At 33.9% G+C, this 21,762-nt stretch overlaps 1 protein-coding gene across 2 annotated transcripts in view; it reads right to left on the bottom strand.

Moving 5' to 3' along the window:
- LOC107662265 (rho GTPase-activating protein 24-like) overlaps positions 1-21,762 on the bottom strand; it is a 123,272-nt gene that overhangs the window by 34,850 nt on the left and 66,660 nt on the right. Inside the window, exon 1 of one of the 2 annotated variants that reach the window (XM_016452222.1) lies at positions 12,036-12,277. The exons of the other annotated variant lie outside the window; for it this stretch is intronic. Coding sequence (XP_016307708.1) covers positions 12,036-12,057 — 22 coding nt within the window. The 5' untranslated portion in view covers positions 12,058-12,277. Of the gene's footprint in view, positions 1-12,035; positions 12,278-21,762 lie in introns of those variants that run through there. 2 annotated transcript variants of the gene reach the window in all.

The following is a 21,762-nucleotide window of genomic DNA, read 5'->3' as shown; positions in this document are numbered from 1 at the left end:
CAAAAAAAAAAATTAGAATAATAGTACATCACACAGAAAAATGGGAATTCTTCTGTTTAATGATTCAAACGAGTCAATTCAAAAGAATCAACTCCCTAAAATGAATCAGAATTCTGAGTGCTACTGTTTCCAAGCTTTATCAGAAATATGTTCAACTGTGTCTCAAGTTTAAAGGAGGTCATCTTGACAAATGGCCAATTATCTCGGTGCTCAAATTGAGTAATCTAAAATAGCCTCTGTGCCTCAGTTCAGGTCAGGACCAACTCAACATTAGTCTGTCTCAGATGTGAGTCCTAATACACTGTATAAAATTTATTATGGCTATTACAGAGTACATGGAGTACTATCAATATTACGAGGGTCTGTAGCACAGAAGTAATGCTGAATTGCTCGAAGTTTGCTGATCGGTCAGATACAGACTAGGAAACACATAAGGAGGAAGTAAATTAATGACTTCAACTGGGGAAAACAACAAATGTGGCATATTCAATAGGAAAACAACACTACAAATGCTTAAAATGTGAATTTTATGATCAATAGTCATATATGGATGCTTGCCAGAGCAATAATTAATGTAAGCATAAATTGTGTGATCACATTCCTAGTGCTCAGGCTTCATTCTGTAAAGCTAACCTTTCCCATTAATGAATACTAATAAACCAGTTAAAAACCAACATGGGAACAAACAACCAAAGCAATGGCCCAGTCTCTCAACACTCTCATCCAGGCTGCTTAATAAAGCCTTAGTGGGTTTTAATGGTCAGACGGTCGGTTTAGGCTGGTATGCAGATGACACCTGCCCTGGATGGAATAGCAGGACGAGAGGTTGCAGAGGAGGTCTGTGGCTCACAGGAATGATTTATGGCCACAGCCGTGTCGTAGTAAATCACATAGGTTACAGAGCACAGGTAATTGAACCAAATAATAAATTCACTCCATTGGGAATGTCTGCCTATGACATATTAAATTACTACAAGATCTCCTCCTCCCCCAGCTCTGTCTGTTCAGATGGCCACAGGCCTGAGTTTAATATTAGTGAATATCTTCCACGCTATATGTGCCCTTTTCTTTGCCTGTAGGGTCTGACGAAGAGTTAATGTTATTTGAAGTCTGACACACCTGTTGTCATGAATCCTGTCCATGGACTTCCGTTCGATCGCCACCAGAGGTCACCCTTCCATTACATTGACTCTCATACTACACAGACTGCTACACATCACCCTGGACTACATTTCCCATGCTCCATTGCACTAATCCAGAAGTAATGCTGAATTGCTCGAAGTTTGCTGATCGGTCAGATACAGACTAGGAAACACATAAGGAGGAAGTAAATTAATGACTTCAACTGGGGAAAACAACAAATGTGGCATATTCAATAGGAAAACAACACTACAAATGCTTAAAATGTGAATTTTATGATCAATAGTCATATATGGATGCTTGCCAGAGCAATAATTAATGTAAGCATAAATTGTGTGATCACATTCCTAGTGCTCAGGCTTCATTCTGTAAAGCTAACCTTTCCCATTAATGAATACTAATAAACCAGTTAAAAACCAACATGGGAACAAACAACCAAAGCAATGGCCCAGTCTCTCAACACTCTCATCCAGGCTGCTTAATAAAGCCTTAGTGGGTTTTAATGGTCAGACGGTCGGTTTAGGCTGGTATGCAGATGACACCTGCCCTGGATGGAATAGCAGGACGAGAGGTTGCAGAGGAGGTCTGTGGCTCACAGGAATGATTTATGGCCACAGCCGTGTCGTAGTAAATCACATAGGTTACAGAGCACAGGTAATTGAACCAAATAATAAATTCACTCCATTGGGAATGTCTGCCTATGACATATTAAATTACTACAAGATCTCCTCCTCCCCCAGCTCTGTCTGTTCAGATGGCCACAGGCCTGAGTTTAATATTAGTGAATATCTTCCACGCTATATGTGCCCTTTTCTTTGCCTGTAGGGTCTGACGAAGAGTTAATGTTATTTGAAGTCTGACACACCTGTTGTCATGAATCCTGTCCATGGACTTCCGTTCGATCGCCACCAGAGGTCACCCTTCCATTACATTGACTCTCATACTACACAGACTGCTACACATCACCCTGGACTACATTTCCCATGCTCCATTGCACTAATCACAAGCTCACCTGAAACCATTCACACACAGCTGCTACCAATAACACACACTATATAAATCAGTCTCACACCACCATTCAACGCCGAGTATTGTTTAGCGCTTATCGCCACGTCAGTGATAGCAACGTTACGGAGCCATTTCCGAGTTTTGTCTAGTTCCTAGTTCCTAGCTCTAGTCTAGTCACGTCTAGTTTTGTGCCTGATTGCCCATTTCCTGATCTCCTGCCTGTCTTGGATTCTTCTTTTGCCTAGCTCTCTGGACATTGTTTGCCTATCTCAGACCCACGTTAGCCTTTGGATTACTCTTCGTCTTGCCTCTTCTATTACTGTTTTGCTGTGTATCGACCCATGCCTGTTTCATGACCACGCCTTTAAATAAATATTCGAATCCAAATCCAAAATATAATGGATTCGCACGTCTCACGTCTCTGTCGCCCCGTAACACCTGTGGGAGAGATTTATATGGTGGTGTAGTTGCTGATAGGGAATCAGATAATTGGGGATCTTGACTCATGAAACTGGTGGAAAATTGGGGCTACCAATAGAAAAACACTCTAAAATCAAGATGCCACAACAAATTCACAGTTGAAAAACAAGTGAAGCTGAGAATGAGTGTTGCTACATGAGGAAAAAACAGTCATTTGTCAGTATTTATTTATTAAAAATAAAAAGCAAACGAAATTCTTATGATTTCTGAAAATATATTTTTAAAATAAATATTTGAATATTAAATTACTATGAAAGTGTTTTAATATTTACTAGCGGTGTCAAAATTAGCGCGTTATCACAGGCGATTAATTTTTTCAGCTTAACGAGTTAAAATTATTTAACGCAATTAACGCAGGGGCGTGGCTAGGGTTGGCCACCCCACTCACAACTGCTGCTTCGGCCAATTTTTCTCTTGACAAGAAGTGCATTTATTCAGTCGCAGAACGAATGAGAACGGGAGACGTTTCAGACGTGCGCTCCACTTCACTTCAGCACCAGGCGCAAGTCAAGCGAGCGCGGAAACGATACTGTGCTTGCAGCGCGTGCTCTTCAATTGCACACACAAAGGTGCCGGCGTGCACTGTAGCCTGTATCCTTTCATATCAAAGCGCGAAATAAACTACGTGCATGCAATGTCGTGGTCAGTTAATTCATGAAGTCACATTTAAGAACATGTCTCTGAAATGGTTTTCAAAACTGTCCTGGAGCAGCCCAGCACTGTCTCCCTCATCTAACACACCCGATTCAACTCATCAGCCCATTAATAGAGACTTCAAGACTTGAAGTGGGTCAGAAAGGTAAAAAGAGTAAATATGATGCGTGTCAGATCTGCATCACGTTCAGCAGCGGCAGCTCTTAAATAAATAACAGCCAAAACAACCTAATAACCAGCTGCTCTGATGTCTATTAATCAAAGGACAAAGAAAAAAAGAGGGGAAAAAAGAACTTTTATAGCTTGAAGGATTCATCTATATTTAATTTAGAATTTATTGTTTTATAACTTCAATTTCCATTTCTGTATTTTTCTGCTGAAGGGCACAGGTAAATATGACATTTATTATAATGGGTTTATGTGAAGATTGTTTTAAGTTCACTTAAGTTAGAAGTTTTTTTTTAAGTCAAATAAATGTTCATGTAATGTTGAATGGCTATGTTCAGTGGTTAAGTATTAGAGGGAAAACTATTTTATAGAGATGTCAGTAGTATTGGTATCAGTTCAGTCATAAAAAATATGCTATTAAAGAAATATTAAATAATATACTGTTTTTATGTTGTTTGTACATTAATTTGAAGATTGAATGTGAAATTATTGCAATATAAAAGTATATTTAAAAACGTTTATGTTAGGTGGGATTAATCGCGATTAATTTCAGAAAAATGTGAAAAACTTTTTTAATCGATTGACATCACTAATATTTACATTTAATTATGAAATGTTCCCACCTTTTATAATAATAGTAAAGTCATAGAAAGTATGAAAAAAATGCAGAGACCAAAAAACCTTCCTTCACCATCACCCTTAACCATTATAACAACAACAACAACAATAATAATAATAATAATATTTAAGTTAAATTAAAAAAAAAACTATTTTCTAAACAAAAATAAATTATGCCAACTTCTGAATTCTAAAAAACTAATTATTGTAATTAAATAATAAACAATATTTTTTACATTGAATTTAAATAAAATAAAATAAAATAAAAAGCTGGCACAATTTATTCTTATTTACAACACTAATTTCAAGCATTTAAGCATAAGCCTGAAAGATTTCGATCAAGTGAGCCCCAAATGGACTTATGGAAGTATTCATTTTAATGCTGTGTTTGTTTGCACACACACATTGCTAGCTTCGTTTCAGGTTTTCGGAAGAGACTCCCGTTTCCCACTGACAGAAAGACTGAACATAATCCCTGTATAACAGACGGGACTTTCTACAGGAAACCCCGAGCTGAGTCCTGCAGGCTAACGCACTAAACACCTGTTACAGCACATGTTGTGTCAGTTACTGATAAATCCCCTGAGATGGCATTCTCAAGGCATAACCAGAGAGCTAATGCTATGCTCGACTCACTTTTACAAAATGTCATATTAATGGTTAGTAGTCTGTTCGAATCCCAGACTTGAAGTATATATAGCGACGCTCGCCTAATCAAAATCTTGAAACACACATGATGACACAAGTTAGAGTGCATGTGAACACCTGTACTTCCTGCGTCCCAGTTATCATTTTCCATTCGCCATCGGCAGAGACAAGTAAAGCACAAGCTGTCCTAAACCCCTCTATGCAGCTCCAGAGATCATTATTCACACAATCATAAACATTTCATTTCTGCACTGCGCTCGAACATTTCCATTTCTGAGATCAAATTCCTTTGTAGAGCCTGACACTGCAAGCATCAATCTCTCAGACAGTTTCCACTGCGGCCCGTCGCTGCCCTGATATACAACGTCAAATCAATGCGAGAGACAAATATCTCAGATATTACTAGCAACACAGCCACGCTTGCATTGTGCATGTGAATATCACATATAGCATCTATCATTTATAATTTATCAATGTCAACATGACACTTGAAGGCAGAAGTGAATGTTAATGTACACACTGGTGCTGATAGGCGAATCCCTTGAGCAAACACACTGATCAAATCAAAAGGCCTCTGGAGACCATACACTGGACTCAATATCTGCTGTCAGACAACAGACACAGATAGAGGTGAATTTCAGTATCAATCAATGCCAGCAGTATCTTTTCAACGTCAAGCACTGAAATATGAAACTCTGCAATATCTTCCAGGGAAAGCAGCAAAATGTTATAATTTTTTCAGTCATAAAAAACATATCTGCAATGATCAGTCCTGATCTAGAGGCATTAGCATCCAAATGAGGACTTCAAATGTTTTATATAAAGCTAATTATATTCAGCAGTGTGCATACATGCGTTAAATAATAAATATGTAAAAAAGAAAATCTAATTTATTACAAAAATACAGAAATGTATTATATATATATATTTTTTTTTTCTATGTATGTATAAACAAAAGTGTTGCGTTTATAATTTTGTTAAGTATATATATATATATATATATATATATATATAAACAAATATATATACATAAATATGTATAATAATTATTATATTATCACACACACACATATATATACACAGATATATAGACAGACAGACAAATAATAATAATAAATATGTATAATAATTATAATAATAATTTACAGATATTATTAAAGAATTAATATTCATGCTTAGAAAGAAGGAAAGAAAGAAAGAAAGAAAGAAAGAAAGAAAGAAAGAAAGAAAGAAAGATAGAAAGAAAGAAAGAAAGAAAGAAAGATAGAAAGAAAGAAAGAAAGAAAGAAAGATAGAAAGAAAGAAAGAAAGAAAGAAAGATAGAAAGAAAGAAAGAAAGAAAGAAAGATAGAAAGAAAGAAAGAAAGAAAGAAAGATAGAAAGAAAGAAAGAAAGAAAGAAAGATAGAAAGAAAGAAAGAAAGAAAGAAAGATAGAAAGAAAGAAAGAAAGAAAGAAAGATAGAAAGAAAGAAAGAAAGAAAGAAAGATAGAAAGAAAGAAAGAAAGAAAGAAAGATAGAAAGAAAGAAAGAAAGAAAGAAAGATAGAAAGAAAGAAAGAAAGAAAGAAAGATAGAAAGAAAGAAAGAAAGAAAGAAAGATAGAAAGAAAGAAAGAAAGAAAGAAAGATAGAAAGAAAGAAAGAAAGAAAGAAAGATAGAAAGAAAGAAAGAAAGAAAGAAAGATAGAAAGAAAGAAAGAAAGAAAGAAAGATAGAAAGAAAGAAAGAAAGAAAGAAAGAAAGAAAGAAAGGAAAAAAAATGCAGTAATAAAATTGTAATAAAAGCAACCCCAGAGAGGTTTTGTCAGATTGAGTTAACTTCTGCAAGGCAAATATGTCCCCAAACTATAACTAAATATGTACACACACACACACACACACACACACACACACTCTCTCTCTCTTTGGCAGGCGAGTGGCTCTGCTCTGATTATTATGACAGTCCTAATGCAGCGTCCGGCTCAAAAGCGTTCAGACAGCTGATAAGAATGTTTGTATTGTAATCCTTTACCATCCCAGATCCTGCCTGTTTGCTCTGGCAAAGCTGTTGGCCCATGCAAGCTGCCAGAATGAAGAGCTCGCAGAGAACAGAGGGGATTGTGGGATTGAGAACTGCAGTAAGATAGGGCTTAGATAGAGCTGCTGAGAAAATGCTGATGAGAGTCGATTTGGGCTTTAGGACTTTAGAAAACACCCTGTAATGTCATTAGCTCATTCTCTCTCAGCAAGATCTGGGCAAAAACAAGCACACGGACACCCCAAAACACCCTGTACACACACACATACAGCACACTTTCTGTTCCACACTGACAGGACTGGAGATTTAGAAATGATGGTTTGTTCAAATGTGATTCTGTAAATCTCACCATAAGATGATTAAAAGGGAAACACCATGAGATTAAAATCTTATTTATGACTTAATTCATCATTCTAGGTCACAGGCCAACCAGCTGTGCAGATGCTGAGGTCACATGACACCATTTTTAGACGCACCCAAGGGCTCCATGTGACCTCGTGACTCTTGGCTCTGACTCAGAATGAGAGTTTAGAGGTGTGAGGTTACCAGCTCTGTAACTTAACATCTCTTCATATCACAAACCTGGCAAGAAATAAAAGAGAGGGATATAAAAAAGAGGACATGTAAGAAAGAGAAGACAAAGGGACATCACTGTCTTAGATCACTGGATATCTTCCTCGGATCACAGTCTGACATCCACCATATCCTCTCCATCCAACCAGCTTATAATAGATAGGAAACCAATCAGTATTTGGATAAAAGTATAAATCTAGGGTTATTTTTAAATCTGGGTTATCTTGACATTGTATTTAATAATATTAACTTTTACAATATATTTCATATGAACAATAATATAGTTATTAATATTTTAGTTTTAATGTAAATATTACATTACAATTATACATTTTTGAATATATATATAAAATTATTTTTTTATATAATTAAAATTGTTTCATCATTTGTATTACTCTGCTTGCAGTATTTCTCACAGTGAGTGTCATGGTGGATTCCCAAATCCACTGTAATTTAATAAATAATACTGCTTTTGTGAGTTTTTTAGACGAGAATGTACTTGTTTATACTTCAAATATGTGGTTTGTTAATAAAGATAACGCCTATTTGAAAATTTGATTTAATGTTTTTGGAGATATGAGCTCCAGGATGCCAGCGGCCGTTCAGTGTTCATAAACCCGCCGAGAGCGCCTCACCTCGGCCAAATCTTCTGGAATTTACCACTGGCTCTGATGGCTCTATAGTGGTTAAACATGAGATATAATTACTTTTGGTTAAAGAGCAAACCGTTTTAGCTGAGGGCAAAATTTCATAAGTTTATATTTTATATAGTACATTAATTATGTATATCAGAGCGCTGCCTTTGTACTTTTGACTGAATTGCTAAAGCAACTTTTATGATGGCTGCTGTTGTTTATTTAATATTTTTTTCAATAAATAATATTTTATATAAATAATATCAGTATTTAATAATAATATTTAGTATTGGGAATCGGTGTGTGTGTGTTCATGATGGTGATTTTTGTTACATTATTCCTACCATTAGATGGCGACAAGAGACTGTTTTTATGAGTGAGTCACCAATAAAGACTTTTATATTGAAAGAGACTGAAACGCGGTTGTAAACAAGGAACAGTGTTGCCAGACGTGCGATAATTATTGTATTTGTACGATAATTTTAACCACTGTACGATGTATGATCAATTATGAAAAAATCCCATAATGTACGATCATTTCAGAATTTTGTGACACTTCGAGCACTATGTTGAAATTCACTATGTATGAAATGTATACCCCCTGCAACATCTGCCAACACACTGGCTTCCGATGACAGCGACTCAGAGGTGGATTTTGGACCTTCCCACTAAGATATTTATCTATTGTGGTAATTTTTATGTCATGTCAAAGAGTTGTTTGTCAAGATAAATAGCTGTATTCTGTACATTTGACTCGAGTTTGATAATTTTCTTCCAAATACACTCATTTTGAGGTTCTGGTACGCTACTCTGGACGTTTCCAATCTGGCAACACTGACAAGGAAGTTATTTTTACTTTTAACAACAGCTTGAAAGACGCAGCCAACAAATGAATGCAGCTCTGTCATTGGAAATCACCCTTAACAGATGAAACGATAGTACGACAAAGAGCCTATCGCTTTCTTCAGCAGGTATTCAAACTAATGTTTTATTGTGAATATGAGATCGAGCTGAAGAATGAATGCTGTATCAGATGCAGGTAATCACGATCGCTCAGTCCATCTCTCTCTCATAACACTCTACTCCACATAATACACTGCTTTTAATACAGTAATACAATAAGCTTTCAATGAAGCAACTCAACGTTCCTTTGTTACTCGTTCTAAAGTAACGTTTTCGAATTAGTAAAGGAGGATTCAGCTGTTAAACTGTTATTCTGAGATTTGAATCCGTCGCGGAAGGAAGTAGTTCTGCATACAAGGAGTTTTTTTTAAGACACTCAGTGGTTGTTTCTTGTGGCATTGAACTGTTGTATAAACATAGATATATACATATTTTCATAAAAAAGCCTCTTAATTGGCACTCATTGACACAACAGAGTTATTAAAGATTTCATTTGAGATTGTTCTCTCCTGCAGGCTGTCTGTGAGAAACAGAAATATAATTTTCCCCCATCTAATAATCCCACGCTGAGACTGCTTAAGTAAATGTCATCATTTCTGTTGAGTTCTGCAGTTGATGGATGACCGCTGCAATTTCAACATCGCATGTCACTGCGACCGCTAAACATCCTTGTAACTGTATGTTATTGTTGCAGGCCTCACAAGGGTCGTTGACAGGGGAAGTAGTTGAACCTTATCTGAACCAATCACAGCCTCTGCTCTGACATTATGACAAATCCCATTCAGTCCTATTCAATTACTTTCTCTCTTTCCTGTCTCTCAGTCTCTGTCTAACCAACTCAGACAGTTCAAATGTCAGTAAAATCTCTGCAGGACAACGTAAACCCTCAAAAAGTGTTGACTGCTCTTGAGGGGATGAGAATTTTGACATCTGCTAATCTAATGTAGACTGCAGTCTCTTGGGGCTGGATGTATAAGACAGGTCTGTCTGCAACAACGACCAGAGAGAATGGGAAAGACAGCAGACATGCCTTTGTGTCTCACCTATATTCACTGGAAAATCATCTTACATTCTCGCCTAATGGTCCTTTAGACATAATGTTCACCTTTGAGCTATTAGGAGCCAGAGGTTTTAACATCGTTGTGCAATATATTGAGCTGGATAATGTCATCGCTGGACCTGCATTATCGTTAATCCACCTTCAGAGATTTGGACAGTCTCCATTATGTGGGCTGGAAATGCACAATTATCCAGATGCATGACTGGGAAAGTTATTTCTATGTACAGTTGATATATGAAAGTAGAGAAATGCAGACCAAGTGTTTATGAACAAAACTTTCAAATAGAATATTTTTTTCATATTGTCATAATAATCATATATGCAATAATTTACATATTGTATTAATATATATCTATATATATATTGTGACTATATGACTATGACTATATTTAAAATATTTAGATATTTATAAAAAATATTTGTATTATTACATCAAAATATATTTATTAAAAATAAATGATTGTGTGTCATAATCATATAGAATTAAATGTTCATAATTTATTAATCTTATATTATTAAAATATAAAAACTATTTTGTTTTGAATATTTTAACTAAATATTTAAAAAAGTATTCAAATATATGTATTAAATAAAAATAAGATATTTATTGAAACAATATATTATTACAATATTCCTCGTATTGACCATATTCATAAGAAAAAAAAAAAGATTATATTTTCCACAATACGGCCTTTTTAATCTAGCAGAGCTACAGTGGTGCATGAGCAACCATTAGAGAGCATTGACACCCCAAAGTGCCACGTCAGCTCTTCAGATAACCTTAAAGAGAGGAATGCACGAAGATTAGCAAAGAGAGCCAAAAGGCATCTTTTTAAAAGCATCTGAATTGGCTCCAAATCACTCAGAGAACGAAGCACTAAACCACAGAGCCAGAATGACAACAGAGAGATGGGAAGAGATCTCCCTATAGCTCTGCCTTTCATCTTTCTTATTCATGCAAGCAAATAATCATGCAGAGAACACAATCGAAAATACACAGCTAACGGATATGACAAGCAATATGCGTCTGGAAGAAGTCAAGCATAAGTATGTTTTTTAAAGAAGTCTCTTCTGCTCACCAAGCCTGCATTTTTTTGATCCAAATACAGCAAAAGCAGTAATATTGTGAAATATTTTTACTATTTAAAATAACTGTTTTCTATTTGAATATATTTTAAAATGTGATTTATTCCTGTGATTTCAAAGCTGAATTTTAGCATCATTACTCCAGTCTTTAGTGTCACACGATCCTTCAGAAATCATTCTAATATGCTGATTTTCTGCTCAAAAAAAACATTTATTATTGTTATGTTGAAAACAGCCGAGTAGAATTTTTTTTTAGGTTTCTTTGATGAATAGAAAGTTCAGAAGAACAGCATTTATTTGAAATAGAAATATTTTGTAACATTATAAATATATTTATCATCACTTTTGATCAATTTAATGCATCCTTGGTAAATAAAAGTATTAATTTCCATTAATTTCATAATGATTTAAATATACTGACTCCAAGCTTTTGAATGGTATAATGTTACAAAAGCTTGTTATTTCAGATAAATGCTGCTTTGGATCTTTCTATTCATCAAAGAATCCTGAAAAAATGTACTCAACTGTTTTAAATATTGATAGTAATAATGAAAAATGTTTCTTGCGCATCAAATCAGCATATTAGAATGATTTCTGAAGGATCATGTGACACTGAAGACTGGAGTAATGATGCTGAAAATTCAGCTTTGCCATCACAGGAATAAATTACATTTTAAAATATATTCAAATAGAAAGCATTTATTTTAAATAATAAAATCATTTCACAATATTACGGCTTTTGCTGTATTTTGGATCAAAGCAAAGAAGAGAATTGTTAAAAAAAAACATTAAAAATCTTACTGTCCAAAAACTTGTGACTGGTAGTGTACATATATATATATATATATATATATACACACACAGTATATGACAAGTACACTATTTAATTAAGTTGAACACTTGATGGTTTTGAAACAATAGTCATAGTAAACTGCACAGTAAGCAATCACATTACAAATAACCTGAATTAATCTCCTCCCCTTTCTGTTTTGTCCAATAAAAAGCCTCGTGACAGACTAACAGGCTCCGTGTTCATGCCACCCACCTGGGTTGTAGTTTAAGTCCATGACGGGATGGGAGCTCTATCTATCCAGCACAAAGCTCCGTCCTGCTCTTCTCATCTGTGCATTTCTCAAGGTTTCTCTTCTCTCATCCGGTTTTAATCTCCTTTCATCACAGGTGAACAGGTTCTCATGCATGTGCAGATCCCGCGGTGTCGAGCACAGTGTCTTTGGCTCAGATGGTGTTCAGTGATGCATTGTGACGATCTAGCGGAAGGCGAGCAGGGGAGCTTGGCTCATAAATCATGAACGCTAAGGCTCTTGGGGGTCCCGGCCTGGCCTGTAAATTTGACGATCGAAGAGTGGGCACTCGGCCAAACAGCTCGGCCCCTCACCGTGCTCTATAAATACAGACAGAGCTGCTACCGGTTGCTACAGCGAGGAAACTGATTCCTCTAGTTCCTTTTTCCTGTTGCACTTTGATCCGTGAAAAGCTTTTAGAATCCGCGAATTTTCCTTTAATCTGCCTGAAAGGAATGATGTGGATGCTTTTTTTCAGTGGAAAGTGAAATAACGCTCCAAAAATGACAGAAAAGCATAATAAAAGTAGGTCATGCATTTTGTTTGACATTATTATTTGGTGTGACATGTCTTCACATGCCATTTTTTTGGAGCAGAGACGAGGATTTTTAGAGAATAATGATGTAGAAATAAATGAACAAATATTTATATATTTATTTATATGATTTTGTATGTACTCATGAATAAATATATAATTAATAAAAATAAATACAATAGAAATAAATGAACAAATATTTATATATTTATTTATATGATTTTGTATGTACTCATGAATAAATATATAATTAATAAAAAATAAATACAAATAAATGAATATATTTACAAAAATAAATAATAAATATATAAATGTTCGATATGTATAATTAAAAAACAAGAAAATAATAATAAAATATTCAACTTGCATGCATGCATAAATAAATAAAAAACATATTTGACGTATGTATTTTTAATACATGAATAATACAACATATATTTGTCAATAAAAACTAAATACATAAATATGTATCATGTATTTATAAATAAAATAAATAAATGTATTTACAAAAGTAAAGAATATAAACATAAAAAAATATATTCAATATGCATAATTAAATAAACAATAAAATAAATATTCAACATGCACGCATGCATAAAAAATAAAAACATTTAACATGTATTTATTATTTAATTAATAATACAGCCACATATATATATATTTAAAACCAAATACATAAATAATATAATAATATGTATCATGTATTTATAAATAAATAAATACTATAAATGTTTATTTATAAATATATAATAATAAAAATAGCAAATAAATATTTAACATGCATACATAAATACATGATTAACAGATAATAAATAATATATTTAATTAAATACTAATTAATTTAAATATTTAACAAAAAATAAATAGATAGATATTAAAAAAAAAAATGAATGAATGAATGAATGAATGGATGGATGGATGGATGGCATTTTTGGAGCTTAGCCGCATCTGTCCCCATTCACTCATTCTACACAAATAAGTTTTTTACTGGTGTTATATGTTTGTGAAATGACATGAGGGTGATTCATAAAGACTGTTCCTTCACGTAAACGTTACCCAAGTAGCTTTAGCATCCACTGACCCAGCAGTCAATGACAGTCTGTGACAGTTTAGGTTCGCTGACACTGTGAAAACTGCTCTGTGTGCAACCGCAGTGTGTATTCCGCTTATATCTGCTATGCTGGATATGTCAGAGGCGCAAAACGGGTCTAAAATGTTCCCTAGAGTGTCAACACCGTGTTCACTTACACATGAACTAGAGGTTGAAGGTAAATTTAATGTAAATGCTTAACCTGATCTGAGCTGGTGTGTGTTTGTGAGAGGCAGAAAGAATATTTAGAGGGGCTTGAAGTTTGCTATGACAGCCAAACATCCTCTCCGTTACCAGATTATGTAAGTGTCTGTGTTTCCCGTTTTGTCTCTGGCATCTGTATGCCAGCTCTCACACACACACACACACACACACACACACACACACAGAGACAGTCACTCTTCATAAATATACAGACTTCTTGACCTCTCACCTAAAGTGAAATTCACTCATCAATTGCAGACCTTAAGAACTACTAAAGTCTCTTTCTGAGAGCCTGGTCTATATCTCTCAAATATGATCAGAGCATCAATGTCATGCAGTGATATCTCAACCCCGTTTAGCTCTGACTGCGATGCCAAAACCCTTCGTCTGTGGACAAGCGCGACGTAATTCTGACTGAGAAACACAAACACACATTTCATCCTGCAGGATGAATAATAAAGCGGTTTCGCAACAGTAACCAAGGGGGTGGAGCTTCACAAAGGGCCAATTTGCATAAACATTTTAATTTATTTTGCTAATGTATTGAGAAACAGCACAGACATTGAATCTTAAAGTAGAATAACCTACTTATGCTGTGTGTTTATGGCCTCAGGTCTGTCTGTGGCTGTAGCTTTACTTCATAGAGCTGAAGATTTGAAAGAAGCCCAGAGAGAAAGAACTAGACCTTGAGAGAGACAGAACAATGGCAAACTCATTTTCCTTTCCTCTGTCTTTTCAATCATGCTGAGCACAAAAGACATATCCCACACCAGGAGCATTCTGGGATATCTGCTGTTCCCTCATGTTATTGCGGCTGCTGTTTTCAATCTCGGGTGGCATCAATCATTTGCTTTGACGAAGAGCCCACTCACAACTTTAGCAATATTAGATAAAGGCCTCAAGTAGCACACAGTTTCCCTCTATAACCCCCAGTATCCACGATTCAGCAATGTGATTTTAGTTTTAAAATGCTTTAATCTAACTCTTTCGTGCTTGCTGAGCGGATCAATTATGAATAACTAAAACTAAAAACTAAAACTTAATATTATTATTAATATTATAGACATATCTAAAAAAAAAACATAAATCACTAAAACTTTAACTAAGAGAAATTAATAAATAAACTAAAACTTAATTAAGATATAGACATTTAAAAACTTTTTTGTAAAAAAAAAATACAAAAAAAACAACAACATGACTAAATGAATGAAAATATAAAAATTAATTCTAATTCTAATTATTAACAAAAAAATATATAAAATGTATATCAAACTTGAATAACATTGCAGTAGACCAATGTGACAATTTCTGAACTTTTATGACATTATTTGAACTAAAACTTCACTAAAACCCTGTTTTCATAGCTAAATAAATAAACCAAACTTAATAAAAAACTACAGAGATGCATTCAAAAATACCCAAAACTAATAAAAATAACAAAAAAGACTAAAATAAAAACAGAAAACATAAAAATAAAATCTATTAACACTGCAGCAGACCAATATGACAATGTCCAAACTTTTATGACATAATTTTAACTAAAACCCAGCTATTAAAACCCAGTTTATTTCTTCACAACTAAATAAATAAACTCAAACTTAATAAAAAACTAGACATGTATTTAAAAAAGAAAAACTAAAAATAATAAAAATAAAAAAACAGAATTACTAAAACATAAAAATAAAATTAAAATCTAATAACACTGCAGCAGACCAATATGACAATTTCCAAACTTTTATGACCTTATTTTAAATAAAACTTTATTAAAACCCTGTTTATTGGATAAAAAAAAGAAATAAACCAAAACTTAATAAAAACTATAGACATGTATTTAAAAAAAAGCGAAACTAATATAAATGACAAAAAATACTAAAATTAAAACAGAAAAAAAAAATAAATAAAACCTAATTCAAAATATTGACAAGAATATTATAGTATATCAATACTATTTAAATAACACTACAACAGGCCAATATGACAATTTCCGAACTTGTATGACCCTAATTGAACTATTAAAGCCCTGTTTTTTGGTAATTTATTCAAAACTCAAAAATGTGCCAATATATGTTGCTGTATTAATTCTTTGTATCAGAAGATAAACACCTAGAAGGATATGTGTTCATAAATATTCATTAGTATGTCATTCTAATTGGTTGATGGCATCGCCTGTGTGAGAACTGTTATTAAAAACATTCCTGTCATCTCTAGAGAATATTGTGTGTTAGCAAAGCAAATTTTCACGCTCAAAAGAAGCTTCGTTCTAAAGCATTCAAATGATATTGCTTTCAAAATAGGACATAAAGACAAGGTCAAGACCCGCCGATTCTGACATCTGGAAATCATAAAACACTCAGTAAAAATGGCTGACATATAGATGTGAGGAAAAATAAAGCTCATATCACCACTTCCTCTGCCAAGACGAGTCCGGTGAACTTAAATACACATCAGAGGGTATTTATGGCGTGTGAGAGCCCGTGATGACAGAAAGCATTTGAGTTTCCTCTCAGCTCAGGATAAAACCCCAGAGAACAGGAGAACCTGCCTGCATAGGTTCAGCTCACCCCAGACCAGCTTCCCTGACCTAAATCCTGAGCTGAATAATAAAAGCGTTTGCAACAATGAAATTCAAGAACTTTTCTCAGCATTTTTTAACTCACTTTTAATTATCTAACTGTTTTACAGTTTAGGAAATTGGTGGCAAATTTGTATGAGTTTGGATTATCTCTTTTGCACATTTTTGTATGGTCTGCTTAAGTGTTAAAAATCCCTAAAAATCATAAATTTCTTACTAATCAAATGGTACCAATTCATATGAAATGAACGGCAACTTGTAAAATAGGCTTTCTCATGAAATTGAGTTGGCATTTTCAAGGTACCTAAATAAGAGCTGACTTAATATATATATATATAATTTTTATTTATTTTTTTAATTCAAATGAATCAAACTATTAGAATGAATCAGACTTTAAAGGGGTCATATGATGCTGCTAAAAAGAACATTATTTGGTGTAATGAAATGTGTTTATGCGGTTTAAGGTTCAAAAAACACTTTATTTTCCACATACTGTACATTATTGTTTCTCCTCTATGCCCCGCCTTTCTGAAACGCATCGATTTTTACAAAGCTCATCGGTCTGAAAAAGCGAGGTGTGCTCTGATTGGCCAGCTATCCAGTGCGTTGTGATTGGCCGAATACCTCAAGCGTGTGATGGAAATGTTACGTCCCTTACCATACTGTGATGCCTGTGGCAACCACATGTGATGAGTGTGTCATGTGTCCGTGCTGGACTCCGCTTCGTCCACGGTGAAAGCCAATCTGGCGATCGACCACACGAAGTTGAAGTATTTCCTCAGCGACCAGCACGGATCAGCTCACGTTATGCAAATCTTCCCAGATAGTGACATAGACATGTGGGGGCGTGTTAGAACGAGCCGTTTTAGGTAGGCGTGCCTGACTCTTAACTTTTATAAAGAATATCTCTTTAGATTTGAGACTTTAGTCTTTGCAACTTTACAGATCTTCTTTATGCACCAAGAGCTTGTAACACTCCAAAGAGAAAGGAAAAATTGAAATCGCATCATATGACCCCTTTAAGTTCATATGAGAAAGTGAACCATTCAGAACGAACCAGTTCACTAGAGAGAATCAGAATTTCCCATGCTCATATGAGCAAAGGACTGTTTGTGACAAATTGATTCAATAGAATGAATCTTTCCACGAGTCTTTCCATATGTCCAATATACATATAAAGTACCTAAATTATTTATCTGTTTATACTTGACTACAGTCAGATTTCTAAATATATGACTGTTAATTATATTAATAGTTATATAATTATATTATATACTGTATAAAGAGTCACATTCATTTGAACAAAAAATAAAAACACAATTTAAAGATAAATTTAGCACAACTACAAAAACTAGGATACTGCATAATTTATATGACTCTAAGACAATGATTAAATAAATATTCTGCTAAAAAAAAAAATCATCTTTTTTATTGAATGTGTTCATTTACAAGAATCATCCAAAAGAAACCATTTTCATTCGAATGCTACATATGAGAGAAAGGACCATTTATAACAAACTGATTTACTATATTGAATCAGACTTTCAAATGCTACATATAAGAGAAAGAACCGTAGAATTAACTGATTCAATAGAATGAATCAGACTTTCCAGAGCTACAATTGCTTTACCAGACATGTGCGTTCACGACTCCAAACCAGACACAGTCGTGCTGACAGTACGCAATAATATTTTCTTTTCAAATATAGTGTTTTTCTTCTTTGGATGTTCCAAGAAAAAAAAAAATTACGCTTTTTCTAGAAAATATTTAAAACTCAAGTGCTCTAAACCTGAAAGCATACCAGTAATTTTCCAAACCTTTTAATAAGAATCAGCAAACAGGTCCCAGATCAGCACGAGACCTGCTAATACCCACACAGGGTCCACTGTGATATGAATCCCTCAATTTGTCCCTGAGCTATACTGGTCTCAATTAGGGTTGTAACGATATACCAGTATGCCGGTTTATCACGGTTTGAACATGCACGGTTATCATACCGTAAACATTTGCATATCTACGTTTTTTTTTTATAATCCATTGATGAAAGTTTGAGCTTCAATGCATAAGGATCTGAATAGACACCTGAAAACATAAAACCTGCTTTATCAAATACATCTATGGTTATGTTTGGACTGGAATACACTGTAAAAAATCCTTTTTCACAGTTTTAATCAAAAATGATTGGAACGTTTTATTACTATTTTAGTCTTTTTACTGCAAAATGTCACATCTAATTTAATGTTTTATTTGCTCTCTTAGTAATTATTTGTGAAATTTACTAGCATTTTTTTAATTAAAATATTTTTTCGGCATGCTCATTTACAAAAGCAGTGTTTTAGGTTGGATGATGTTACTAATGGGATATTTTCAAACGCAATGCCCTTCATGCCACCTTATATGATTTATGTGGAGAGGCTGAAAGAGACATAAAGATGATAGACTGTGGTGTTCAATTACTTTATCAAAGCAGATTCAATGTATAGAGTGAAAAGCATGAATTTTATAAGCATCTCCTCCTACAAATCATTCCACAGTATTGCTGCTGAAGATGGATTGCAATAAATAAAGTTGTTAGAGAAAACCAAGAGAGATAAACCTGAAAATCCATCTTTATGAGAAATATCAGACTTTCTTTGTTAGATGCGGCCCTGCAGAAACAAGCAGAGAGAGAGAGAGAGCTTCATGCACCTAAGGCTATTTAATTTAATTAAGCAGATATCTTCTCCATTACATTACTGGAGGATCGGAATGTTTTAAAAGGACTTGTACAAAAAAATGGTGTACCGCTAGTAAATTTCACAATTACAAACCAACATCAAGTAATCCACTGAATTAAACATGAAATCTTGAAGTAAAAAAACTAACATTTTATTTTCTTGCAAAATGTACTCTAGTAATCTTATTTACAACTTTGAAAAATATTTTTTGACAGTGTCGTTCACCTAAAAATTGAAGTTTTGCTATTATTTATGAACCTTCATGTTGTCCAAAGGCTTTCAAACTGAAAAAAGATGCAAAAGCACCATACAAGTGGTGCACTTGAATTGTGCACTATATTCCAAGTCTTCTGAAGTCATATAATAGCTTTGCTTTAAAAGAGAAACAAACTTAACTTAAGTTATTCACTGAATTTCTTTCCATTTAGCTCTTCTTGACATGTCTATTGAGAGTTAATGAGTCACATTATCTGACATTATCCACTTTTCAGTATCTTTTCAATGGTGCACAAGTCATACAGGATACTTTTTGCATTTTCTTATGATATTTTTGCTTGCTTTTTCAAGCTTGGCAGCTCCAGTTCCTATTTATTTTAATTGCATGGACATGTATAATTCGTTAAAATATATTTTGCTTCATGGAAATCAACAGAGTGAGTAATTGATGACAAAAATCTAATTTTTGGTTGAATATCTCCTTTAATGAAATGCAAATATAATTCACGGGATGGACGATATATTTGGACATAATCTACGTACTGCCTCAGTTCATACTAACATGCCAGGCTATAGCTCATTTCAGCTATCTCAGCTTTATTTATATTAGACAGAAGCGCAGATAAATATGAACCATGCTGACATGAAGAGCCCATAAATAAAGCCAGAAGAACAGGAGAACCCATCAAATTAGACAGGACAAGCAAAACGGTCAATGTCTGCCAAGACAAGAACACAACATTAAAGAAACGCTGATCTGATTGGACAACAGTGGTGTTCTTTCACTAACAATAGTAAATGGTAAACAACTGCATTACAGGAAAACTTCTAACACTAGCAGCAGCAGTGCATGAGAGCAAACTGATACGTATTCTGTGCTAAATGTAATTTATAACCGTTCGATTGAGCAAATTGCCCAGAGCCAGAGGGGTTCAGGAGCAGAGTGAAAGAAATCGAAGCACAAAGTGCACAGTGATTCATTTTGTACTCTGCTTCTGTGAGATTAAATAAAACACTGAGCTTTTAGCTCCACGATAAAACCAGGTATATCATTTGCACATACAAGCACAAGGAATATAGCTGTGCTGTATTTACTGTGAAGGTCAAACATCTTGTAACACTGTACTATGATAGCAAGGTCTTTTATTTTGTATTCCAGAGCATTATTTCTCAGCAGAGGTGTAATTTTAAGTCCTGCTTTCAGACCTCATACAGTGAAGGCAGTCGGGTTTGACAGGCTAATGTGGAGAGTCATCAGTTTTCTCTTGAAAAACCCACAGTTATAAAATGTCTCTAATTACTCGGCAGATATGGGAAGGTCATATCTTCAGTGAGGTCGCTGTCATTGGGGTGCTTCTGACATCACTGTCACTGGAATGATAATTAACTCCATCTCATCTTATTAGTGACAGATAAATGCAGCACTGCTGAATAATCACACATAATTTCTCTCCCTAAAATTAGATTACCTTCTATATAGGAAAATGTAATAAAAATGAAATTAGTTTTCTCTATAGAATAAAACAGAATGGAAAACATACAAAATAACAAACATACTAAAACAAAACAATAGAACAACACAAACCTAAACAAAACACAACAAAAAAAAAAAAAAAAAAAAAAGATAGAACAACACAAACTTAAACAAAACACAACAAACCTAAACAAACATGCTAAAACAAAACAATAGAACAACATAAACCTAAACAAAACACAACAAACCTAAACAAAAAAACAAAACAAAAAAAGATAGAACAACAAAAACTTAAACAAACCTAAACAAACATGCTAAAACAAAAAAATAAAACAACACAAACCTAAACAAAACACAAAAAAACCTAAACAAAAATTCTAAAAAAAAAAAAAAAAAAAAAGGTAAAAAGATAGAGCAACACAAACTTAAAACAAAACAAACAATGCTAAAACAAAACAATAGAACAACACAAACCTAAACAAAAAACAACAATAGAAAAGGATGGAATAGCATCAAAAGATGTAATAACAAAAAATAAATAAATAAACATAAAATAAACCTAAACAAACATAGCAAAACAAATCATAAAAACATTAAAAAAGAGCTATAGAATAAATCAAAATATACTAAAACATTAGTCTTAGTTGGTAGTCCTGCTGCATAGTCATTAGTCAAGCCTAATCCACAAGTAAAGCCATTTTCAATTTTATGCAGACTATTAGGTTTGAACTTTCATTTCTATCTTCTATCTGATCAGACTGAAAAAACTTTGTAACTTAACTGTGTATGAGGACAAACTTACAGCATCAGTTTTTAAGTTGATAGAACTCACAGATATTATAATGATGGATGTGTTTCATTTTCTGGAGTTAGGGTCATTTT

This window comes from Sinocyclocheilus anshuiensis, unplaced genomic scaffold (genome assembly GCF_001515605.1).
Source record: "Sinocyclocheilus anshuiensis isolate Anshui unplaced genomic scaffold, SAMN03320099.WGS_v1.1 scaffold457, whole genome shotgun sequence".
NCBI classification, from domain to species: domain Eukaryota; kingdom Metazoa; phylum Chordata; class Actinopteri; order Cypriniformes; family Cyprinidae; genus Sinocyclocheilus; species Sinocyclocheilus anshuiensis.
Note: the sequence above shows the minus strand (reverse complement) of the source record. Positions and strands in the feature narration are given on the sequence as shown.